The sequence below is a fragment of the Spodoptera frugiperda genome, chromosome 16 (genome assembly GCF_023101765.2).
Source record: "Spodoptera frugiperda isolate SF20-4 chromosome 16, AGI-APGP_CSIRO_Sfru_2.0, whole genome shotgun sequence".
Taxonomy (NCBI): domain Eukaryota; kingdom Metazoa; phylum Arthropoda; class Insecta; order Lepidoptera; family Noctuidae; genus Spodoptera; species Spodoptera frugiperda.
Window position 1 is genome coordinate 3,463,750 of NC_064227.1, and position 27,793 is coordinate 3,491,542.

General features: G+C 37.7%; 1 protein-coding gene across 3 annotated transcripts in view; it reads left to right on the forward strand.

The window, feature by feature from the left end:
* The window catches only part of LOC118280642 (endothelin-converting enzyme homolog), an 84,444-nt gene that overhangs the window by 34,832 nt on the left and 21,819 nt on the right, over positions 1–27,793 (forward strand). Inside the window, exon 1 of one of the 3 annotated variants that reach the window (XM_035600907.2) lies at positions 9,197–9,824. The exons of 1 other annotated variant lie outside the window; for it this stretch is intronic. In XM_035600907.2, the coding sequence (XP_035456800.1) occupies positions 9,543–9,824 (282 nt within the window). In that variant the 5' untranslated portion in view covers positions 9,197–9,542. Of the gene's footprint in view, positions 1–9,196; positions 9,825–24,728; positions 24,828–27,793 lie in introns of those variants that run through there. One more of the 3 variants, XM_035600909.2, reaches the window with a different exon arrangement.

A 27,793-nucleotide genomic window follows, 5' to 3' on the forward strand; every position in this document is an offset into this window, starting at 1 on the left:
AATCGCCGCGTCGTGTGTCGTGAAACTAGTCGAGTTCCTCGTCAAAACATAACGTGAGTAAGCCGATAACATAATAATTAATTTAGTATGTCTCACGAAAGTTACAATAAAACTTTAGATTATGATCGATGTTTAACCGACTTGAATAAAGAAGGAAGTTATCTGTTTGACCTGTTTGATAAACACCAGTGGTGCACTACGTCTCGATTATAACAAACACCAGTTGTGCTAAGCTATGTGTACCAATGAATATGGTTGGTGGGAGCCAAATGAATCCACAGCAACGTAGCATAGCACATCTGGTGGAAAAGCACCCAAAGTATGGTCGTCGCATCGGTCGTTCATCGATTCTCAGATCTAACTAGAGAAAGCGTATCTGCGATCAAATGCTGTGATCTTTAAGTAGGTAATAAGCTTTAAATGCCGCGTAGTGAAGGCAGAAATTAATCTTTAAGGGTGATCCGAGTGGTCGTTTACCGGCTTATAGCGTTAAAAATAATCTCGATCCCTTAAAGAATAACAAACATACAAATAATATTAGTAGGTATAAAGACTACATAGACAACTTATGATCTCACAGCGTAATCAAAGACCTACTACAAAAATTTCCGTTAAGTAGGCGCTTATATTCAACCGCTAACCGAACGATAAACCGATAACAACAGTTCATATTGATCCTGTTAACAAAAAATCGTGAGTACCAATGTGTATTGGTGCTAATTGCATTACGCGGTAAACTGGTAACGTGGTGGTTCATAAGGTCTTAATAAACAAAGCAATCATTCTTCATTTTGTTGTGTTAGATTATATTTCGGTTTTCCTGGTTTCCTTTGAGTCGGTATTTCGATGGAAATGCTAGGTTTTTTTTAAGGAAAAAAGTACTTCGGTTGGATTAAAGTCACTTTAATCAGCATCTTTTCCATTTTTCAATCATGGAGCTTTTGGATGCAGGCCGCTTCCAACCGGCCAATTTGGAAGTCATTGGGGCAGTGGACGTCTTGTGGCCGATATGATCATAATAAGGTACAAATTAGGTTATTTAAGGGTTGAAAAGACTCCTCTCATGTCTAGTTATCAATAAAAGAGAACATGAAAATCTCAATTGATAAGATCGAATTTGCTGTTAAACAGTAGTGCGGCGCTAACCAATTCAATGAGTTCTGAGAAGAATTTACATGATTACGGAATACATGACTGCACAGTTGTCGGTGACTGGACAACTGCCTGCCGTGCAACGTGTAGCAGATTCGATTTTCGCACGAAGCAATTCTTTGTGTGATCCACAAATTGTTGTTTCGGATCTGGGTGTCACGTGTATGTGAAATTGTATGTTTGTAAACGCACCCACGACAACATTAAGAAACGCTCACCTAACTTTTTCTCAAATATGTAGTCAATTGTGAATATAACAAGCGCTTTGAAATAGAAATCAAGTTATTTCCTAATTACTTACAATATTAGACTAAGTTCAGAATACTAAAGAAACTCGTCCTCTTTTTATAAACATACAGATATCCCTCTACTATATTGAAGCTTACTACCTACTCTGCTTACCTAACTACATTTAACCATACATACCTATAGCACAGCTGTTACTCCTTACATCACGATGTTACACAAGCAACAGAGACGAAAGCATTGTTTCAACAAATTACCGAGGCGACATAACGAGCCAGCTAAGAAACGCTTGTTACCTTACATTGTCTTTTAAAATCTTCATTTTAGTTAGAATGTCTTAGTTTTATGTAACTGTTCCTGTTTTATTTTAAGCCTTTAACAGCCATCACTAAATTGTTGAAGGCAAATCCTCCACTAACGTAGGTCACCGGTGACCTACGTAGCGGTTAACGTGTTAAGGTGCAGATTTTTATGGTATAAGCCGATAAACGAATAGGATTACCTGATGGTTGGCAATCGCCGCCGCCCATGGACACCCGAAATACCAAAAGCGTCACAAGTGCGCTGCCGACTTTTTGAGGGTTAGGAATTTAAGGGTTGTTAGGGAATCGGGAAGATTGGGGAGGGTGGTAATTGGGCCTGATAGTGGTTGCTGTCTGGGTCTGCTCGTTTAGGTACAGGTTTACACTATAAAAACAGGACAGGGATACTACAGAGGCACTTTTGAACGTACATTGAAATCCGGAACCATATCGCATTATTTGGTATTAGTATTATCCATATAAATACAGACAGAGGTCAATAAATATAGGTAAATAGTATTCTTCCGCGTCATTGCACTATTTCTGGTTATTTTCCGGCCAATATCCGAATGACCGCCAGATTATTTGAGTTGCAATTAGAAGCTGTTTCTATAATCTAGTTGCAACTATGTTTAGCAAGAAATGTTGGGTTCGATTCTCGTAAATGGGTCTTGTTGTGTGCGGCCATTGTGCGAAGCAGTCATGCTAGCTAAGGAGGAGGCGGGGCTCGTGAGAGAACGAACTTCCTCACGCCCCAGCCGTCGCGAGAGACACTCCGGGCGTCGGGGATCGCGCGACGATCTCCGGCCACCGTAAGTGCGAGTCTGCGGACGGTGAGCAAGGGTAGCTCGCCGCCCCACCTAGGACTACCAAGTGGGTTTACCGGGGCTCCGACTCGAAAAGCAGGAGTAGGAACGGGGTGGTTTGTAGTCAGTAAGAGTCTGACACTCCCTCTCGCCTCGCCCAAGGCGAGAGAAGTCATTGGATGACTTTCCCACCTCAAAAAAAAGCTGTGTGCCTGTCGTGCAGGAGCAAGGCATCTACATACCAGGATCCTCGTGCAGTCGGTCTCTTTGTTGGCTTAGGTACAAAACCCACGGGAAGATTACTGGTGGTGTTAATATATGAACATACTAGCTTCTGCTAAGCGACTTCACCCGCGTTCCCGTTGGATAAAAAGTATCCTATCACTTAAATCAGCTCATACCCTGTCTGTACACCATATTAAGTAGTTTCAGCGTGTTTGACGGACAAATATCCAAACAAACACGGTTGAGTGCACGGTTGGCGCGGTGGCTGCGCAACTGGCTGCCGTGCAACGTGTAGCGGGTTCGATTCCCGCACGGAGCAACTCTTTGTGTGATCCACAATTTGTTGTTTCGGGTTTGGGTGTGATGTGTATGTGAAATTGTATGTTTGTAAAAATAAAAAAAACATACGTTCACATTTATAATATTAGTGTGATTCTACTCATTAGGCACAACACGAGTAAACCATGTATTTAATACCTAGGTACTTATTACATAATATATTGTAGTTTGGATGACTACAACATAATTAAAAAGTTTGTAAACAATACAATTAATGTTTATGAGTTGCGTGGCCACGTGTAATACAATGTCGGTCGGTATCAGACATAATTGATTTGTTTTCTTTTAAGGTTGCAGTGTTATATAGAGTCTAAAATGCTACTAAGCAGTTATTCCTAATTTCAAACTAGCTTAAGTAAAGCTAACTTAAGTAAAAGTTAATCAGCTACCTGCCATTATAAGTCCCAATCAAATCGGTTCAGCCATTTCAGAGATTAGGCAGAACAAACAAACAGACACAAATTGTAAAAAAATATTATTTGGGTGTATATATCGTATGTGTACGGTTATTTCAATATTACAAACAGACACTTCTATTTTATAAATTAGTCTAGATATAGATATCAATATTCCAACAATCATTGACAAAAGAGTATTTTAAAATTCTCTTTTATTACGTCAAAAACGTAACTTCGCAAACAAAACCACGCAATGACGTCATAATACTATTATGACTGAAAATTTTGTCGCGTGCGTTGTAACTAAGTGTAAATATTAAATTAGTCACGAACACGGCATTCACCAGTTAATCTAACTTTATCCAGATAAGGTTTAAGTAGTTTTACTTTTTTTTGGACCCCCTATTACATGGGACTTATAACACAAATGGTGAAAAGTGGGTGTACATTGTATAGCGGCATTGCGTGTCGTAATGAGCACCTCTGCCTACCCCTTCGGGGATAAAAGGCCTGACGTTGCTTGCTACTTTTTTTACGGAATAGGGGACAAACTAGCAGATGGATCACCTAATGGGGCAGCGCCGCCCATGGACACCCACAACACCAGAGTCACAGGTGCTTGTAGGAAATATTAAGGAAAACATTGGAAAATGGTAAAAAACTCGTAAAAAAAAGTTTTCCATTTTTTTTTTGTAAAATCTCAATGAGTTTATTTGTTAAATATGTTTTTAGAGATTTTCCACGCCAAGATTGAACTGGTCGATTGACAGCAGCAACAATAAGTCGCGGGTTTGATTTTTACACGGAGCAACTTTGTGTCATCCACAAATTGTTGTTTCTGATCTACATGTAAAATGTACCTATGTGAATTTGTATCTTTATATAAAAAATATAGATAATAAAGATGTTTTATAACGCCAAGTGTAATCTTAACAAATCAGTACCCACGATTAAATAACAAACATCCAAATCCAAACTTACACATTTATAACATAAGTAGGATTTATGTCTCTAATATACTGTAACAAAATGGGCAGCCATATTGTCATAATCCTTTTGTTAAATTTCATAATCCTTTCAGTCAATTCATTCAAACCCTCGTGTAGGCTTCAGATTATCCCTTTTTAATATTCATGCTCATTTTTCAACACTGAAACGAACAGCACTGAATATGTCTCGTATAATGAATTGTCTCGTTTAATTAGTGGTCACAAGGACAGGTACAGTTCGATTCTTGCGTCGAGCATAATATATTATGTTTCTTATTAGCTTCTGCCAGCCCGGAGCTGCGGACTACCTAGCGGGTTTACCAAGGCTCCGGTTCGAAAAGCAGGAGTATGAACGGGGTGGTTTTTAGTCAGTAAGAGTCTGACACTCCCTCTCGCCTCGCTCAAGGCGAGAGAAGTCGTTGGATGATTTTCCTCCCTCAAAAAAAAAGGTTATGCCAGCGGCTTTACACGTGAGATAAAAAATTTCCTATCTGTTATTCCAGAACATAATCTACAACTGTTTCAAAATTGTATTCCGATACGTTTTGACGTGATTGATTAACAAACATACACACAATCACATAAAATCACAAACTTCCGCATTGATAATATTAGTAAGATAGTATGAATATGTACAATGACTTCTCCCGCCTTGGGTGAGACGAGGGGGAGTGTCAGACTCTTACTGACTAAAATCCACCCCGTTTCTACTCTTACTCTTCGAGCTGGAGCCCTGAAAACCCGTCAGGTCTTCTAGACTAAGGGCCTACGTTTACTATTATGATACCCGCGGGAAGATTAAGGGTTGTGACGTAAACGTAATCAACTACGGCGATACACATAATAACATAATGATCTATAGTAGACTAGCGGACCCGACAGACGTTGTCCTGTCTACACGTCTTTAATTTGAAAATTTGTCGGATTCAATGTAAAACATTCCAAAATCAACAACTACTAATAAATTAAAAATTAATAAAAAAAACATTGTCCAGCGGACAAAATTGTGAATCTAAACCATTGTCAGATCCCCTTGAACACAGACAAAAAAAAAACATCAAAATTGGTCTAGTCGTTTAAGAGAAGTTCAGTGACATACACACTTACAGAAGAATTATATACAGGGTGACTTTGAATTCGACGTATTCCTCTCGGGAGGTGATAGTATAACTAATTTCCTACAAAATTAGCCCTGAGGTCCTTGGGCGGAAAGTGGCTAGTTTCTGAGATATTCAACATTTTTGGTTTTGGTAAAAAAATCCCGAATTGATTACAAAAACATCAATAAATAAAAAAATACTGGTTGGATTTTAGTAATTTTAGTTTTAATCAGTTGCTAATACATCAGTTATCATTTATAAATACTAATAATGGCAGACATATCATTCGTTTTAAAATAGCAAGTAATTTCTTATCAAATTTTGCTTTGTGTCACTAATTTGGTCAATAGAAAACTGGATTTATTTCAAAAAAAATATATGACACTAAGCGTACAAACTATTAGAAAAACTTCCTTGGTTTATTAGCTACCCAGAAACGTAAAATAATTAACAAAATTCTCAAAAACAAATGAATTAATTGATGATAAGTAGAGTATAAGGAGAAAAACTCAATTACAAAAACATGTTATTTTGCTAAATTTTGTTCAATGTGACCTCCCTTACGACGAATACATGCCCCAATATGCTTCCTTATCTCTATGACGGACACTCTTGGACTGAATATGCGTCTTATTTCGTCACTATCTACAAATATGTTTCGGAGAAAAATTCGATACACGGCCAATTCCGTCTGCACAAACAAGAAACTTCATGTAAAAATCAACCGTCGTTAGATTTTGGACACCGTGCATGCCATGGAGTTAGACCCCCTGCCAATATAACGCCTGGGAACCGAGGTATCCAACCATTGCCGTACAGAAGTTCGATAGTGCACTTGACAATCGTCGTGTGGAACAAATTCGTCAATCAAATTAAGAAGTTAATTCAATAAGTAGATTAAGTTAATTCATCTTATTTCTAAATTCAAATTTAAAACAATGACCCTAGCTCATTCAAAAATTCTTCATAATTCTCACCATTTAAATTATTAGATGAAAAGTAGGGTCCAATCAAATAATTATTAATGATATCCATGCAAACATTTGAATTAAAACCGTATCCGTGGAACTGTTTACGTTGGTTTTGCTTTTTTCGGATTTCGTTGACTTTTTTGGGGCTAATAATGGATGTTGTGTTAGTTTGTCAAAAATACAGCGCACATATTTGTAGATAGTGACGAAATAAGACGCATATTCAGTCCAAGAGTGTCCGTCATAGAGATAAGGAAGCATATTGGGGCATGTATTCGTCGTAAGGGAGGTCACATTGAACAAAATTTAGCAAAATAACATGTTTTTGTAATTGAGTTTTTCTCCTTATACTCTACTTATCATCAATTAATTCATTTGTTTTTGAGAATTTTGTTAATTATTTTACGTTTCTGGGTAGCTAATAAACCAAGGAAGTTTTTCTAATAGTTTGTACGCTTAGTGTCATATATTTTTTTTGAAATAAATCCAGTTTTCTATTGACCAAATTAGTGACACAAAGCAAAATTTGATAAGAAATTACTTGCTATTTTAAAACGAATGATATGTCTGCCATTATTAGTATTTATAAATGATAACTGATGTATTAGCAACTGATTAAAACTAAAATTACTAAAATCCAACCAGTATTTTTTTATTTATTGATGTTTTTGTAATCAATTCGGGATTTTTTACCAAAACCAAAAATGTTGAATATCTCAGAAACTAGCCACTTTCCGCCCAAGGACCTCAGGGCTAATTTTGTAGGAAATTAGTTATACTATCACCTCCCGAGAGGAATACGTCGAATTCAAAGTCACCCTGTATATAAAGATATAGATGAAATATAATTCTTACACGTGTTATGCTTACTATGTTTGGACCTTTGGACTCACAGATCCGACATTAGCTCGACATCAAGTGCTCACACAGAAAAGGACAAAATTAATTAGCACTACATATTCAACAAATTACAATCACCTAAAAAGGAATAGCCTCTGTAAAGGTAAATAAATTGACTTATGTGACAAACCATATATGATTAGAAAATGTAATATAACAACACGCTTTTTATGCCCCGAAAGGGGTAGGGAGTTTCCGGAGCTGCGGACAACGTAACAGGTTACCGGGGCTCCGGCTCGAAGAGTAAGAGTAGAAAAAGGGTGGTTTTTAGTCAGTAAGAGTCTGACACTCCTTCTCAACGTTGCATGTAAGGTTTTTTTTTTGAGGGAGGAAATCATCTAATGACTTCTCTCGTCTTGGGCGAGGCAAGAGGGAGTGTCAGACTCTTACTGACTAAAAACCACCCCATTCCTACTCCTGCTTTTCGAACCGGAGCCCCGGTAAACCCGTTAGGTAGTCCGCAGCTCCGGATTGCATGTAAGGTAAAGGCATGACGTTGAATGTAAGGTTCACTCTTAACTCTAGTCTATTAAGAGTGACTGAGTGATAACTAGTATCATCCTCAAGCTATTTACTCAAATCTTTCTTCTCTCATATCCCTCAAACAAAACACTCACTCTCTTTAGTTTTATCACCCCAACAAACGCGATAATTATCACCAAGCTTAAAATGAACTGTGACAATAGTAATTAAAGTTCAATTTGCAGTAACCATGTACTAATTGCTGGCGCCATTGTGACGGCGTTGGGGCTTCAAATGGCTTGGAAAAGTCGAGCTTATAGCTATAGAGATAAGGTAAAGATTCGTGTAAGATAACATCAATCCGGTATCTTGCAGTAGTCGGCAGAGGTATGTTATTATCTCATATTCTATGTACCTATATCTAAGTTTTGCTATACTTGATATTTACTTTTCGCCAGTTATCCATATGTTATCGATGTGGTTAGTTAAGTGACCTATATTTGTGGATGAAACTGTTGGAATATTGCTATACAAATCCAATTTCCAAATTAAAAAAAAAACTAGGTACCTAATATATTTATTTTTTATGGTATAAGCCGGTAAACGAGCAGACGGATAAGCTGATGATATGCAATCGCCGCGGCCCATTGATACCCGAAACACCGGAGGCGTTACAAGTGCGTTGTCGGCCTTTCGGGGGTTAGGAATATGAAGGTTGTTGGGGAATCGGGGATTGGGAAGACTCAAATAAGGCAAGCGTTGTTTCACGTTGATTTTCTGTGAGGCTGTGGTATCACTTCGGTCTAGCCGGCCAATACGTCGACTATCCCATACTAAAAACATATTTTATCTAGTTAAAAGATCGAACCTAATATCTGGTGGCTAACAGATACATAACTACTATAGTTACTAAGCAAAAACCAAGAAAAACAATACCTACCTACAAATACAAAAAAAAAAACTACAATTCTTTTCATCTGGCATCGCGAAAACAAAAGAAAAAAATACCAGATGCGTTCTACATCAACAACATCATAAAACAAAACGGAATAGGATCAATCGAACTAAACATTTTTATCTCCATAACAACATGAATATCTCTAGGTTCATTACCACTCTGTATTTTCACGAAACAATGCGAGACTCAACGTCACACACCGAAAATATTTAACCTCTATTATTAACATACACTATAAAAACTATTTTACACATCCAAATAAGTAAAAACTACACTCAAACCAAATCAAATGATATATGTATCGCAAACGATCTTATAAATCGCCTAGTGTACTGTCGGGTGCGCAAGAGTTGATCAAAATACGTGTCTATTACAGTCGCGCGCGCGGCCCTAACGAAAACAGACGTGCCCATTCATATAATTGCTAAATTCTAAATTTATCCGTTGCATACACCGCAGTTACATGTGTAGAAAATTAATTTCGCGGCTTGTGACGTTGAAAACAACAAATCACGTGAAAATGTCCATGAAAAAATAATATTATTACAGTGTTTCAGTGTTTAGTGGTCGGAATATTTGTTTACACACACAGAGTGTTTGATAGAATAGTTCATTTAATCTAAATATAATTGGATCAGACATTGACGCTGTTGATCGAGTGATACAAGACTGTGTTGGAAATAATTTTAAAACTATGGCGTCAACACCAGACTCTCCTACTCCGACTGATACTCCTGAGGATACTCCCACTCCTTCGCCAGCTCCCCAAGATGTGAACAAGTTTAACTGGTTGAAGAGAGCTCATGCTGCGAGGAATAATCCCTTCGTGAAAGCAAGGCCGTCTCTCAACAGAGAGAGTTCCACAGCTGAACTGTTTTCCAGAGAAAATTCCAGTCCAGATTTATTCCAGAGTTCCAGATTAAATTTGTTTGATACAGCTCCTAAACCTGAAGCTAATTCCAATGGATTTAAGAAGGTAAATCTTAAAATTCCTTTTTATAAACGGATCGTGTTGAGTGTGATCGGGAAGTCACGATTTTCTACTTTCCTATACATCGGTATTGATGGAGAAAACCCATGACATTGTATTTCATATAATAACTTGTACATTGTATTTAATTGTTAGGTTTATTTAATTTATGGACAGCTGTGTCGTAAATATATATTTTGAATAACGTTAAAATGACTGATGACTGTTGATGAAGCGAAAGAGGTAGGTATGTAAGATTCGTAGCAATTGGCGTTCCATTGTCTCTGCCTACCGTCATAGGAGACAGGCGTGAGGTTATGCATGTTAAAATGACTTTGTTGACTAAAGTCAATGATATGTAAAAATCCGTATCAGTAACTAAACAAATATCGTCTGTGCTCCTTTGAACGAATCATTTTTATAAAATTTTGCCATCAAATATTAAACTATTTGCCTGTATGTTGATACACAAAAATGTTTTCATGTTTCGGCACGAATGGGCCGGCTGGACCGGAGTGATACCACGGCCTCACAGAAAACCGGCGTGAAATAACGCTTGCGTTGTGTTTTGTTAAGAGAGTGCGGTTACCGGAGGCCTAATTTCCCTTTCCAATTTTCTCAACCCCCGTTTCCCCAACAACCCTTAAGTTCCTTCCAGTAGTTGCAGGTGTCCATAGGCGGCGATTGCTTACCATCAGATGATCCATCTGCTCATTTGTCTATACCATAAAACAATTGAAATAGAAATATAGACCCTACAAACAGTTATATTAAACACCAATTTAGTTAAATATAGTTAAATTAAGTGCATAGTACACAATTTTCTATGCATTTTATGATAACAGAGTGTGCATAAAGAGATTTATGACTGTGCAAAGAGTAAATAAGCCATGAATGCACTTATAACATTCCATGCAACATCTACACCTTTTATCTCCGAAGGGGTAGGCAGAGGTGCTCATTACGGCACGTAATGCCGCTATACAATGTACACTCACTTTTCACTATTTGTGTTATAAGTCCTATGTAATAGAGGGTGAGTTTGTTGCACAATTCCAGACTCCGTGCTACTACTGAGATTTTTTTCGAAAAGCCGAAAAAAACCCAGTACTACTTTCTCCGAGATTCCTTGTAAGGCAGTCGCACTTGCAACCATTCGACCAACGAGGCAGGTATGAGGCAGGCATATGACATCCCATTGTCTAGAAATGGTAGAAGCATGATGTCTCAATATTATGCATATATTATGATTGAAATCACCAAATAGAATTTGTCAAAGAAACTGGCTATGGTTACAGGTGTGTTGAATAGTACCAGCTGTTTTATTTCGTAGCATAGTTCGACTTCCTGACTACCATTGTTATTCATGAATAAAAGAAAGTAATTTTGAATCTATTAAATATCTATTCATTACTTAAAATAACAAAGCTATTCACCAGAATTAGTTCAAGACTAATCTATGTGTCATCAATCAAAAGTATTTTAGTTTTAGCTAGTCCTGAGAATTTGGGTAAATAATTAGTTTTTTGTATGGGGATAAGCCGGTCCAAACGAATAGACGGATCACCTGATGGTAAGCAATCGCTGCCGCCCATGGACACTTGAAACACCAGAGACGTTACAAGTGCGTTAGCGTCCTTTTAGGGATTAGGAATTTGAGGAGCGTTGAGGCTTCCGGGATCAATAACTTTTATGTGATGAAACTTTATTTGATGATTCGGGGAATAGAAGTGAGGTTTTCTTTAATCACACACTGGTAGAAACCATCCGCCATAATTCGGAGTCTCTAGTCCACTAAATAATCCACTTTTCCATTGAAACGTTATCTCTTTAATCGATGATGCAAATCACATGAAAATCTGTTCAACAGTTTACTATGTTATGGTGAACAGATAGTCTAATATGGACAATTATGTTGAACACATATTATATGTACGTAGTTACGTTGCGTTGTGAAGATCTAATAAAAAATAGGAGTATGTACATGGATTAACTGATAATATCGTTAGGAATCTTATGCCTAGGTATTATGTAAACATCCATTGTTTACACGCTCTTTAGGTAATCTAGGTAATAGCACGTAATAGCTCGCATCTTTTATCTAGTAAGCGAGTTAGAGACTATCTGATTTTCCGGGTTAAGCAAAATGTTATTGGATTTTCTAATGTGAAATTCTTGATAAATACATAGAATGGAGTTGTAATGTTTTAAGCCATTGTAGGTTAATTATTATGTTTTTCGGTTTACTCACGTAACTATTTGTACTTATAAGTGATTCGCACTTACAAGATAAGGAGGAGTTCGACTACTAGTCGTCGTGTGTCGCAGAATGCTGCTCATGAATATGAGCCTCTAGCATGAGTTGAAACTATTCGAGTTCCTCGTTAAATAGTTACGAGAGTATATACGAGTGAGCCGAAAAAGTATAATTAGACGTTTTCTCACGATTTTTCCTTCACCGTTTGTTAGTGGTGTCTAAATCCTGGACTTATGACACTAATGGTGAAAAAGTGGGTGTACATTGTATAGCGGCATTACGTGCCGTAATGTTCACTCTACCACTTCGGGGATTAAAGGCGTGACGTTGCATTTAATTTGAACACAACTTTACGCAAAATCCTCTAAAATTTTTAACCGAAATATTCAGACGCCAATGTTTGATTAAATATTTATCTACAAGTAAATGTATTGCACAAACATCGAACCTCCATAACGTTAGTAGCCAATATTTTCATGTATTTAGACTGAACGTCTAAGTTTTCAGCCAATTAACACTGTAGTGCTGAAAATCGATTCAGGATTGAGAATTAGCGGTGTTAGTTTACAAATTGGATTGTCGAAAGAACTAGAAACAATTTGATGTATTATTTGAATGAATTATTACTTTTATGGTTGATTATTTAGTAGAGTAAAGTGTGGGAGAGTCATGCTTCGGCACGAATGGGCCGGTTCAACCGGAGTGATACCACGGCCTCACAGTACACCGACGTGAAACAACGCTTGCATTGTGTTTCGTTGTGTGAAGGAAGTTACCGAAGGCCTAATTACCCCATTCCCAATCTTCCCAATTAAATACCTAGCGCTCTTTTAACGCCTCTGGTGTTTCGAGTGTCCATGGGCGGCGGCGATTGCTTACCATCAGGTGGATTCGTCTACTCGTTTACCGGCTTATACCATAAAAAAACAAAATGTACCATGTAAAAACTATGGAAAAAAAATCTTAACAACGTTAATACGAAATTACGATTAAGTAAGGGGCTAATAATAAACATATATACCGATATGTTTAAAATTGTTAAATCTCTGTTACTAGCTCTCGAATTCGAAAACATATTTTTGTTTAAAATATTCTTTATTCCTAAGGTGATAAGGTTATCAAAAATGCGACAATTAGTGACAGGGTCATTTGGTCATGTTTGTAAAATATTATTATGTGATTAATGAGAAAAAAGTTACTCTAGCGGCCTGTTTACGACCCGGAGCTGCGGACTACCTAGCGGGTTACCGCGGCTCCGGCTCGAAAAGCAGGAGTAGGAATGGGGTGGTTTTTAGTCAGTAAGAGTCTGACATTCCCTCTCGCCTCGCCCAAGGCGGGAGAAGAAGAAGAACCATTGCAACCCCTTTGAGGGGCTTAGTTTATAAGATTCTTACTTATGTGGAAGTAAAATAGATCCCACCCAAAACATAAATGTGAAAGGCTGCCAAGTTCGATAATATTGGAATGCTTCGCCTATAAAAAAGTGAGATCAAGTACCAAGTTCCATACACAGACCTCAGTTAAAAATGATATAACAAGTTGGCAAGTTTTCACGACTTTGTTATAAACCTACTAAACGCAATGAGTGGTATATAATTTTCTATTAAAACTTGCCAAGTTATATCATTTTTAACTGAGGTCTGTGTATGGAACTTGGTACTTATTTAGATCTCACTTCTTTTATAGGCGAAGCATTCCAATATTATCGAACTTGGCAGCCTTTCACATTTATGTTTTGGGTGGGATTTCATTTATTTTTGTAAGGTTTATTTTCGTTTTTTCTTATTTTACTTTACTTTGACTAAATACAAACCTTCGTAACGAATTTTAGGTCGGTACGACCATTGGAAGATATAGATAATTTTTTTGTTTTAGTTCCTTAGGGGTATGAATTTACACCTTCATTATTTTTAAAACCGACTCACACTTGGCCATTTTCAGATTTTTTCCTTTACCTTGATTAAAGACCTACCTCCATGCCAAATTTCAAGTCAATACGACCATTGGAAGTGGTCTAGGTTTTTGATGAGTGAGCTGCGGAGTCAGTCAGTCAGTCAGTGAGTGTATAGTAAAAATAGCGATTTTCTGACGTTAATATCTCAAGACCTACAATAGGGACATTAATGAAATTTTGTATTTTAGATAAGTAAGTAGATCTCGACAGATACTAGAAATTTCATATGCGTAGATAAAATAGATTTTGAGTTATAGGTGGGTCGAACTTGGCCCGAAATGGTTCGTGTAATATAACTCAAGTGTGTCGGTTTTTTTGCTCGAACTTGGCGGACACACTGCCGTGTGTCTAGATAATAAAATAATAATATAAGACATCAGATGATTTCCTCCCCTCAAAAAAAACAAGGATTCTCCAAGTTTCTGAGTCAGACAAATAGTTGTTGGAATTTTCGAAATACTCAGTAACCGCCGCGAGTTTTGAATTGCGCTTATAGCCCGGTGCATGGCAATAGGCTAGCCCCCTAATGTGTACTTGAAACTAACAAGATAACTGCCGATAAGTGGGTATTAACATTTGATATGTGCACATCTGGTCCCCTATGCATCTCCTTCGGGGAATAAAAGACGTCACCATCAGCCTATAAGCGGCCACTGCTGACCAAAGGCCTCTTTTCGCACGGAGAAGGTTTGAGCATTAATCACCACGTTTGCTCAATGCGAACCCAGTTTCCGCCGCCAAATTTTCCTGTTTTCCTGCTTTTCTCTTATTTTTTTCTAAATTTTCTTTGCTATGAACCTCACGGAGCCCGAGACCTTTCCAACGAATGTAAAATCGTGGAAATCGGTTCGTGCGTTCTGGAGTTATAGCGTCAGGAAGGAAAATCGGACTTATTTTTATATAATAGATAAGCCCTCACGTTTTTTTCCTTTAATAATCTTAGAAAGTACATACATATCTATAACTTGGAAAACGGTTACTTTGGTACTTGTCGTTGGTAGGTTCCGAACCCTCATGCATGAGAAGCGAGCGTCTTAAATAAAAAAGGTAAGTAATGTTCTCAAAACCAGGGTATCATTCCTTGCTCTATTTGGGCTAGGATTTCCATAATTCCCATACGATCATGCTCCGACTTACAGTTTGATTCAACTGGGACGATTTAATCTAATCGACTGACTCCAATGGTCTTGAAGTAGGCCGACAAACTCAGATGGGTAACTGCTTTTGTTTGGCCGAACTTGACCCCTTCTAGATTTAGATATACGAGTATGTATACAGGGTGTAAGCGGAACGCTCCCAAACGTCGCAAAAAGGTGATGGTAAAAAACGTGTATTATTAAAAAAAAAAATAAAGAATTCAATGTTTATTTTAAGTAATAATAGTTGTAATCTAATGCTGAATTTTAATATAGCATGAATAATACAAACACAAAAACGATTAAAATTATAAAAACATAAACAATTTGTGGCGTTTTTCGGGAGCGTTTCGCTTACACCCTGTATAGGTACAAACATAATATTACAGTACTAGCGGTTCTGTACCCTTAGTATGAGTTTGAAACGAGAGCGCGTTCAACGCTCTGATTGGTTGGTTCATTCGCGTCAGCCAATCAGAGCGCCGAACGCGCTCTCGTTTCGTTTTTGTTTAACGTAAAGCAAACTCGTACTAAGGGTACTGTGCTATGAGCCAAATGGCATAGACGTAGATGCTAGCCTAGTCTAGACGCAGACACTGATCGTGTGAGTAGAAAAATAGTGTAGGTACCTATAGGATTGACACTTTTGACAGAAAGCTTCGAAACCCTGGCACCAGAGCTCTCTGATGCACCTGAAGCATCTAAACTATGAACTCTACTTCGCCTATCAAGTGGTGGTAATAGCATATATGTATAACAGCTTATAGTCCAGCTGTAGATGTTACTTGCTGTTGATGAAAACTTGTCTAAATTATTAATCAATCCTCATCTCTTATCCATCAAATAAACTGACCCATAAAATATCAGTATCTTTAAAACCGGACTATCTCCTCCAATATTGCAGACTACCGGAATTAGGACGCCTAATTATGGACCTAAAAACCCCAACCTTGCACCGTATTACGGGCTGAAAGTCTAAAAATACTCGACTCGAGGTAAATTAACAAGGTACGAAGAAATTTTGGCACGAATTGCATTTTTTATGATCTCACTGAAGCGTTTGATAGGCCATTAATAAGTTATAAAAATTTTGATTTGTTTACTGAATTATATGATGGAGATTTTTGGCTCGAATATTGGATGGAAGTGGGAATACTAGGTAGTCTAAACAATTTAAAATGATTGAATTTGAAACAATAACTTCTCATCTAGACTTTCTTAACAGATAGGAATTTTTAACCCTAAGGTGGGGTAATCCTCATGGAGCCCTCTCGCTTGGGGAGAACGAAAGGGGCTGGCAGACTCTAATTGACTAAAACCCTCTCCGGTGTCCTGTCTCACACGTGGGTACGAGGACGCTAGAAACGAAATTCTTCCTCGGCCCCCGAACTCGTGGCGGCCTTGCCAGGCCCCACCTCAAGATGCACAGAGGAGTGAGGTGTTGACCTCCTCTGTGCTACGTCTCGGAGGCGGTGGACACAATACGCGCCACCATCTCGGGTTTATTAGAAGATAGGTACAGCTGGTTCAAATACATTTTTATTTCAATGCCGATTGTGAATTACCTATACAGTATTTGTCAATGCATTTTATAGTCACTCATTAATCATTATGTTATCGGCTTACTCACGTAATTGTTTGACGAGGAACTCGACTATTTTCAAGCCATGCTAGAGGCTCATACATTCCGCGACGCACGACGCGCTGATTGTCGCGCTGCTACTGGCGCCTCGTGTGTCGCGGAATGCTGTATGTCTATTTAGTATGTCTCACGAAAGTTACAATAAAATTATAGTCACTCGTCTTTAAATGCGTTTTGCACATGTGGTATAATATCAGACGTAGTATAATTTATCTTCTAAGATAAAATGTCGTTCCGGGTTATTAGTTCAAACAACTGTCTGGGTCAAGTCTAGCGCAATTGTAAGATGTTCTAACAATTATATTAATATTACAACAAGAAGAACGCATTTTAATATTTTAAAACGTTAATTCTTCTTGATTTCACCCTAGGAGAACCGTAGGTATATTGAAAACTTACGACTTTTAGAAAACTGTGAAGCTGACAAAATTGCATTGCTTTCTCCATAACCAAAAATGGGTGACACTTCTCACATTGTCCAGAAAATATGAACTGCAATTGTCTAGGCCAAAAAATACCTTCGGACAACATAGGTTTTATAGCCAGTAAGAGTCTGACACTCGCTCTCGCCTGACCCAAGGCGGGAGAAGTTATTGAATAATTTTCCATCCACAAAAAAAGGACAAAATATATGAACTAAAGCTGTTATTAAGACCGGTCTCCCGATCCAGTCATGCTGAACACTTCAATCCATTGTTGGTTGTAGTCACGATGACTATTTATAGATTTAACGTGATCCAGTTGAAGTACCAACGTCGGAACGTCACACTCATTAGTTAGGAAGTGTAAGCATCTATATTTTTGGATGGTAAACATGGTGTACTGCGCATAAGCTTAATTGTAGACTCCAATTCAGTTTTTCTGAGAAGTTTGTTGTTAAATTCTTACAGTTTTGGTTTTAGGTCATGAGATGAAGATGTGAATAAAGACTCAAAATAATTAAAGTGTGGAATTCTATAAAATATCAGTTTCAAGTTGAATTCTTTGTCAGAGCCTGAGTCCTGATGGGTATAAACTGGGTGTCTTTAAGCCCCGAGTGAATAGGTTGCTCATGGGCAGACGTGCCCCATCGTAGGATGAATGATGCGGATCATTACTTATTATCAGGCACCAGGTGCAAACGCCCCATCAAATGTAAAAAAAAATACGAGTACTATTCGTTTTTTTTAATTCACATGTTTCTTATGGTCGTAAGCTCCAATCGTGGCTCGAAATTATTCGAACATCCGTAGAACAGTTTATGGGTAACTACCGCTCATCAATTTCTCTCATACCTTGCACATTTCATCTACCTTTACTTTAGCAGTAATCTTCCTTTCCATCCATCCATATCTTAAATTATGTCCACAGGAAAGCGTGACATGGGAATATTTATTACTATCAGCTTAGAACAGGAAATCACACGCATAATACAATTTAATACCTGCATTTAATATCCGCTTTCCCACCTGCACCAATCTATACGGCTAATGCATTATAATTACCATGATCTGTGTTGTAATCTGTATGTCCATGTATATAAGGTTCATTATGCTGTGCACGAGCGGGCAGGAACAATAGTAGTGTTAGCAATATTGATCTATGCGGATGGAACATCTGTTGAATGTTAGATAGGTTAGGCTGAGGATATGTTGATAGGATTAGCGTTTAGCGATTTTAGGTGTCCATTAGTTTTAATTCTCAAGCTGTCTTGTTAAATATCGACACGCCTTTAATCCTCGGAATAGGCAGAGTTGCACATTATAGCTTGTAATGGCACTGTACTGTAAAGGTGTGAGCCTATTGTCATATACTAGCCACATTGCCAAACTACGTGCTACTACTGAGAAATTTACGAAAATCCCAAAAAAGCCCACCAATTCTTTACTTGACCCAGTGAATCGAACCCGAAGACTCCATATCCGGCAGTCACATTTCGACCACTCAGCCAACAAGGCTATCTGCTTTTACTCTTTAGAATTTACAACATAATTGGGATAATATGGTTACTTACATTTCGTTTTTGCTTCTTCAACTATCTCCTTTAGAAATTTAATGGCTATTTGTCCATCCTCATCATTTATTTATCTATCGTCATCTCCACATTTCCTAGTCTCCATTTTTACATATAAAACTCCTAATTTTAATTTATTTTCTCCTACAGCTTACAAATGATCCCAATTGTCATTGCATTTCTCAAAATTTACATGGTAATCATTTGCAAACTGACGTAAGATGCCATTTACCATCAATATGTTGATGTCCTCATTAAAATTCCAATTTTGTCGAGTATCGAAGAAAACTGCAATTACTATTCTGTATTTATATTGAGATAGTTTAGCGTTTTGTTGACTAAAGATAAAACTTATTTGAATAGTGTAGAGTCTAGACTCGTGTTTAGATAATTTGAAATATGTATTGCGTCTTCATATTTTTGTTTTGTTATTCTTTTTTCTGCAGTTGTGATATTCAATGTGTGCAATGTGTTGACCCACTATCACATCAACGGCCTATAAGTGGCCATGCTGACCTCTTCTCTGACGGAGAATTTGAGCAATGAGTTTACCCACTATTACATCAACAGCATATCCAGATTTCCTCACGACATTTCCCTTCGCCGTTACTACCATTAGTCAGTGGTGTCTAAACAATATAAGTTTTTAAACTGACATGGTCACTAACACTATTATTAGAACTTATAACGGGATATTTACCATGTTTATTTATTTTATCGAGTTTCCGATATTTCGGCACTGCAACTCGGCTCGACACACAAGTGACAATGGTAGTGGTATTACCGGTGTCAGCAAAAAACGAACAAGAAAGCGGGTAGACCGATTTGTCTGCTCGTAAACACCCACCCGCATTTTCTCCAGTTAATCCGTGAACATGGCGCTTGCAACAGTGCCGAAATATCGGAAACTCGATAAAATAAATAAACATGGTAAATATCCCGTTATAAGTTCTAATAATAGTGTCTAAATAAACTTGGAAAGTATATATAAAACTTGGAAAAAGTCGCACTCTTATGCATGAGAAGCGTCTTAAACCTCCGAGCCACCACAACTACATCCACTATGCCTAACTTTAAATAGATTTCTCTGAAAAACGGAAGCACAATTAGGAAAAACCAAACAGTTATAACTGGACCGTATCATGGCGTCATCAGTGCTGAAAATAAATTAGTCGCGTGCTGTTTTATTGGAGTTTTACAAACAGACTGATGTAGGTTTAATTGAAACAATACAGATATACATGTCAAGTCTTACACATAATATATGTAGCTATTTCTCTGTGACTGTGCTCGCTTGAAATTAAGATGTTTGTCTCGTTCCAATCCTCATTCTATGGCAATATTGGGATAATCTGTGACAAACTGACTGTTAAAAGTTTTTTAAACGTTGTCCCACACAAGGATATTCTCCTGTGTCGTGGGTGCGTTTACAAATCATTTGACATGCACATGATACCCAGACCCAAAACAATAATTTGTGGATTACACAAAGAGTTGTTGCTTGCGGGAATCGACCCGCTACACGTTTCATGGCAGTCTAGGCATCGCGTCAAACGTGCAGTCAAAGTGCCTGTGAGTGTTAAATTATATAATATTTTGAGTTTCACTCATTGAAAGTGAAAAGTATTTATATTTTTATTGATCCAATTGTTTCAGAGCTTATTCAATGCAAACAAACATAATCTAATAATGGAGATAGAGTACGTAACTCAGTTCACGTGATTCACATTAAACTCACGTGTTGACACTATCTTGCAATTACATATGTAATAGTGTATTAATTTACGTGCAATTTGTGCCCTGATTAATCTTGTTAAATATTTCTAACCTATTTCAAATATTTCTGGCGTTTTCAATTTTATCACGTCCAATGGAATTTGTATAGATTCCTCTAATTTTAAATTACCTGTTGTATTTGTAAATCCTTTGGAGTTGCAGGTATTCGCTTACTATCAAGAGATTTGTACTGCTTACTGGTATTCTCATCAAAAATTTTTTTACTCAACCATGGAAATCCCTCACGAAATCTCCTCGTCTGATGAGGACAAACTGCACTGTCAGACTCTTACTATATATTTTTTAAAAGGGAACCTTAGTTTTTCCCTACCGTCTTAATTTTTTTGAAGTTAGGTAATATCTCTAAAACCTTCTCCCAAATCTGAAAAATACTAAGCTGATAACCAGTCAAAATCGGTTGAGGCAAAGGATACGTGAAACATTCTTTTGTACCACTCACAGAAATATTCAAAACATTTCTGTATCTAAGCTGACACTAAACCCTAAACCTAACCCATTTAACTCCAAAGATACACATACTCCACTGAACACATAACACTGAGCCATCCAAACAGCCGAATGACACAAAATTGTTAGATATAAAATACAATAAACATGACAGTTTGTACGCAATTGTAAATAGACAGGAGATGTAGGGTTGCCAGATCCAGACTGGTAATTTCCTATGCATTTCTAGGCCCTGAAACTCAATCTGAGTTTTGGTGTCCCATCTGAGACTAAAGTTCGCAAGTGCGACTGCCGGACAAGGGGTCTCGGGTTCGATTCCCGGGTCGGGCAAAGTATTACTGGGCTATTTTCGGATTTTCCAAAATTTCTCAGTGGTAGCACGGAGTCTGGAAATGTGCCCGGTATATGGCAATAGGCGTACCATCTATTACATGGGACCTACAACATAAATTGTGAAAAGTGGATGTACATTATACTGTGACATTACGTGCCATAATGTGCACCTCTACCTAACCCTTCGGGGATAAAAGGCGTGACGATATGTATGTATGTATGTCTGAGACTAAAGTGTAAAAGTAGGAATTAAGTAGGTACCTAGAACTCACCCTTCCCGCCCCTCAACTCACGCAGCGCGACTTGCTAGCACGTTACAATCTTTGGTTTGACTTTTGCAGCCATAGTATTGTATTTCTGTGAAAAATGCTAGTATTTTTCATTCTGGGACAGCAAAGTAAAATTTCTGGACACGGGACGGGACACAACATTCCGGGACAATCCCGGAAATCCCGCCGAAATCCCGGCTATTTGGCAACCCTAGCCAGATGTCGGGGACAGGCCTCCGACTCTAACGCTATTGAGCGTCACTACCGATAGTACCCATGTGTCGTGTCTGTCAATTTCATTTATTGATTGGATTATACATTCATATGTATTTATGGGTTGATATGGAGGAATGTTTCTGTTTGCACATAGCTTCACTGACGGACAGACTGACAGGACTATTGTTTATTTCTTTCCTTGTTAACGTTTTAAAATTACCTAAGTATATGGTTTAATTGGAATAAATGTTTTGAGTTTGACTTTGTCTAGTCAAGTCAAGAATTTCATAATAACTATCGTGAGACATATTGAATTAACTAAAAATCACGTGTTAATTGAGAAAAGCTTTACTAGTTTTGAGTCACAGAGGAAGTCAGCGATTACTTAGAAGCAGCGATCATCTTTTTTAAAAACAAAAATTGAAGATTTGTTACTCACAAAATAAAAAGAATTATGTCTAGAAGAACACATTATAATTCAGTCCAACTAAATCCTAGACAAACTAGATATTTTTAAAACCAAAGACATCGCGATAGGAATTTTAATGTGAAACCAAAACCAATGCGACAATTTAGATGTATTTAATTTAGTAGTTGTTTAATAATCCGATGGCAAACGGTGACCTTGCGAAGGTTGAAGGAATAACAATTGTATGATTTGCGTGACGATTGTTTCTAATGACTCCTGATACAATTGTCCTACGTGCATAAGTACAATGTATCTAAAAGGTCTACGTAATTTGTATTATGTATGCTACGTCATAAAATTATTATTATGCAAGTACCTTGTGCCATATATCATAGTTATATGCATCTCTTCGTCAACGTCAACTTCGTCTCTCAATCAACGTTTAGGATTAAACGTTGATAGAGATACACGTTTTTTTTATTGGGCAAAATCATCCAATGCCTTCTCCCTCCTTGTCCGAGGCGGAAGAGTGTGTCAGGTTCTTACTGATTAAATACAACCCCGTTTCTACTCCTGCTTTTCGAGCTAGAGCCCCGGTAACTCGCTAGGCAGTCCGCAGTTCCGGGTCGGCATTAGCCCTACTGGGCCCCATCTGTGGTGGCCTGGTTCTTTGAGACGTATGCACACTATGCACAGGTCTAGTTCTGGTCGATCGGGGTTTACCGCTGCAATGACAGCGAGCCCATACTCGAGACCCTGCCATGGTTGCAGATAAGGTTAAGGTCATATTCTGCGTCACTGGGTCGGAGCTGGTGTAGAAATGGAATGGCTTTCAATCAGTAACATTCTGATACTAAGAGGCGGAAGGAGTCATTTTCCACCCCTACAGAAAAGGCCTAAGCGGAATTATTTTCCAAGAACAATTTCGTGAAAGTCTCCAAGCCGTAATTGTGCACTGGTGCATGGGGTGTTATGGGGATTGTTTATGGGTGGATGAAAGATATCAAATTCAGAGACATTTCCAGATATAGCTCTCCTGCTTTTCTCAGATTGGCACATCCTTAATAAACACACAATTTACACAGGGTTTTATCAGCATAATAAACCCATCGCGCATGACACGACCCTCGTTTTTTTTTTTCAATGAAATGATAACCACAGCCTATTATAGATGGCAATGGCTCCGTATTTATACAAACATTAAAATTAATCTCTTGATACCAAACAGCCAATTTAATTGAGGAAACACCAACCTGTAAATTAAAAAACTATAAAAAAAAAAAACATATATAACACTAATCCACCTCATTGCTATGCACAATGGTAACTGCAGAAAATTGTCCCATAAAAGTAAAGGAGATTAGTGTCATTAAAACTGCATAGGAAGGTTATTACCTTAGTACATTTTATTACTTTACCTTGTCATACAATTGAATGGACATCAATTGAATATGATATGGTGCACGTGGATTGATAATCTCTCCAATTGTTTGAGAACAGCGTCATAGCGTATGGTTCTGACGTTAACAGCGGTGAATATGATGACGTCATACCAGTGTGTTCTATTTTAAAGCCACAAGATTGTATTTTAATGGAAAGTGTTCGATGTTTGGCCCAGTTTACTAGCTTTTAAAATGTTTTGTTAGAAAAACAAGGAGGTCTAACACTAACTACATAAAACGCTTTTGAAAATTGTCGGGACCATGTGATATTTTCACCAAAAATGTTTTACCTTATCATCAAAAAAATTGATAATAGAATAAGTTTGGACGAGCCATGCTTCGGCACGAATGGGCCAGCACGACCCGAGTGATACCACGGCCACGCAGGAAACCGACGTGAAATAATTCTTTCGTTGTGTTTTGGTGTGTGAGTGATATTACCGGAGGCCCAATTACAAATACTTTCCAATTTTTTCCCAACAACTCTAAAATTCCTAGCCCGCAAAAGGCCGGCAACGCACTTGTGCGGCGGCGGCGATTCGCTCGTCTGCTCGTTTTCCGGCTATACTTTACAAAAAGACTCGACAGTAGTGCACTCTGATAAACTTGCACTGTTACCTTAAACCAAGCCTACCAAGCATGGAGATTATATCCAGCAAATTCCTATTTTGGAGGGGAAACCCCATATTTCAGCGGTGGTTTCTTAAAATCTTTTGATAATGATGACCTTCTTTTGGAGAAATAATATTTTTTTACTAGTTATTGTGTACGAATGGAAAATATTGCCATTGATAGTTGGTCTAAGGGCAATTATCCTAACATCATATCATCCCGACATTAACCTAACTAAAAGACCTAATCCCTAAACCCTCAAATAGACCTAAGAGAAGGTTAGGGTCAATTTGTAGAAGCGGAAGCGGAGCTCATTGTGTCGTCATCAAATTGGCGATTGGCCGTAACACTCGAAGCTGATTCACGTCGCATCTCAATTGATTTACGGGCATTCGTAGGACTGGTACTGATAAATTGGAACAATGCACTGGTCTAGTGTCTGCTGGTACTAAAGTGCCAGTTTGTTTGTGTACCTAGCACGAGGTGGACGATGGCGAAGCAAGTGAGTGTTTCTACTGTCTTTTTCTTTTCGCCATTTTCCTCTTTGCGTGTGTGAATGTGATGTTTGCGCGCCGTGTTTGGTTTGCGGAATTATTTGCGATGCAATATTTTTAATTTAAGAAAATTAGTGATTCTTTTAGTCTCAGTGGTTGATGGGGATCGCCCAATTTTAAAGGGTTTTCAAATATTTATTTACATAATCGTATCATTAAAGTTGAAACGTAAAAACGTGGTATATAAATTAAAATCAACAGTTTTGTTGGTTGAAGTATTTGACATTGCTTCTTAATTAATATTCGTATCATCATCTTATGTGATTGTGTGATTTACTGTTAATGGTAGGAACTGCACGGGTAGTAGCCGATTCAATGCCCGCATGGAACAACTCTTTGTGGGATCCACAAATTGTAGTTCCATTAAGTTGGTCTGGGTGCCATGTGTATGTGAACTTGTATGTTTGTAAGCATCCACGACGGAGGAGAAATTCCTAGATGTAACATTTATTTAAAAATGGTAATATTATTTACGTTTGTACGGTATAAACTGGTAAACAAATAGAAAGTAATGTTTCGTGGAACCATAACGAAGGCAAACGTACTCAAAATTGTAAAAAAGAAACATCATCAAAACAAATGCAATCGACAAAATACGCGCAATGTAAACCCTACGTATAATAAATCATGAGCTTCTAAAAGCCGACCAGCATAAAATAACCCACATATAAAGCTGCAACCATGTTGCAATCTACCAAGTACAAGCCAATGCGTCGGCAGCGATGCGTTCATCTGATTCCAATTCAATAACTCCAAACGATCCACATGTGCCAATGTAATACAAAATTGCTTTCAAAGTCTGCCCTATTTTAAGACACAAAGGACTATTCGCAAGAACGAAAATACTTGAAATATTTCCTGCATTACCAAAACCGAATATTGCTTTTTGTGACGGTACTTTTATTGGGTCATGGGTGAAGATATTTTTCGTTATTTTGTGTTAGTTTGTGCTCGATGCAAAATATATTGGAGAGTGCTCTGAGGAATTGTTTGATCTGACACCTGTCGCGTCTTTTCGCCATCGACCTACACGACAGCACTTCCATCCCTATCATATCCGAATCTGCGCACTGCCCAGCGAGCTACCGGGGCTTCGGCTGGAAAAACAGGAGTAGGAATGGTAGTTTTTAGTCAATAAGAGTCTGACACTCTCTGATGCCTCGCCCAAGGCGGCAGAAGGCATTGGATGATTTTCCCATCTCAAAAAAAATCTTATAGATGGTTAATGGACCACAACAGTACATTTCTCGAAACTTTCTGCCTCGCAAAACAAAACTACGGAATGAGCTGTCGCCGGAGGTATTTCCGAACTGAGACGACCTTTAAAACAAGATCGATTTTCCTTTTGAATGGCCGGCAACGCAACTGTTACTCTTCTGGTGTTGTGGGTGTATCAAAAATTAAAATTGAAGGTTACCTTTTTTAAAGTATTGTCTGGTTCTGAAATACTATTTGAAATTAATAGTTTCACTTCACTTTTTTTAACGAAATATTAAAGGATAGTTCACTTCACATTTTATTTAACATCATTACTACTAACGTTGAAAAAATCCTCTAAACCATCCATTCTTCCCATAGCTAAGAACGCAGATTCGATCGTAACTCGTAAATGGCGACGTTAACAATATAATCGGCTGTTCGGGATGGGACCCGCCATTGGTCCCTCGACCATTAACCCTGTATTAGGGCAGAGGTTACGACATCTCCTTATTACTTTTGCACTTTGCCAAAAGAAATATGGAGTAGTATCTGTTTCGCTACATCGTGTGTTTGTGTCTCACAATAACTGTGATATGTTTTTTTTTAACGTTGATAAGTCTGCGTTTGGCCACCAACCCGTTTACTGCCTGCCTGCGAAGATGTGGCCGAAGATGGAGCACACAGACTTAGAAAGTACCTATTCACTCTGACCTTGAAAAGACCCGGGTTGTATTTGTTTTCAAGATACTATGATGATGAGGGTGCTTTTTACCAGAGATGTGCTATGCTACGTTGTTGTAAATACGTTTGATTTCCACCAATCATATTCACTTTTCCGAGTTATATGTACTTTCTAAGATTATTTAGACACCACTAACAGACGTTGAAGGAAAACATCTTGAGGAAACCTGGGCTTATACGAGTAATTTCTAATTATAAGTTTGAAATCGCCAATTCGCCTTGGTGGTGATTAATACAAACTGGCTGTCAATGTGTATGTGTGTGAATTAGTAAACTCAATATAGATATATTTTTTATTTATACTTTTTCGACAAACAACTCATATTTACGTCATACTATAACAATTAATTTTAAAGTAATTATAGTCACACAGCCAATTAATGTTAGACCATTTAAACTTTACTATAATAATCAACATGTCCACCAAAAACTAATTTCAACCATAACAAGTTAATTCTAAAGTCCATTTTCACATGGCAATTATGTATTTAATCTACTCTCTTTCACGCATCTTATTTTAGACCGTACCACGTTAAGTCTAAAGTACATTTTCGCGTAGCAAATTTATTTTTAATCTACTCTCATAGATTTACCTAGTAAGTTCTGAATGGAGTATTTGACTGTTTGTTTATATACATAGTTTAAATAATGTAGTGAAGTTTATATACACAAAATAGAAACGTTTTTCTTAGAAATTCGTTTGAAAAAATCTACTAAGAATTCACATAGTTCGTATCTGTTATATGTTTTTAACAGGTCTATGGTGCCTATGGCCGTTGATTGCTTACCATCTGGTTATCTGTGTGTTCGTTTCCCTTCCTATCGTATAAAAAGATAGGATATTGATAAAACTGTTTTTAGGCAGCGTGCGTTTAATATGAGACCCGGTTTGACTTGAAACTAGTAGAGAGTATCTCTACCAGTTACCGATCGATTAGTTAAGATAAGTGCTATGTCTCACGACTGTTATTAT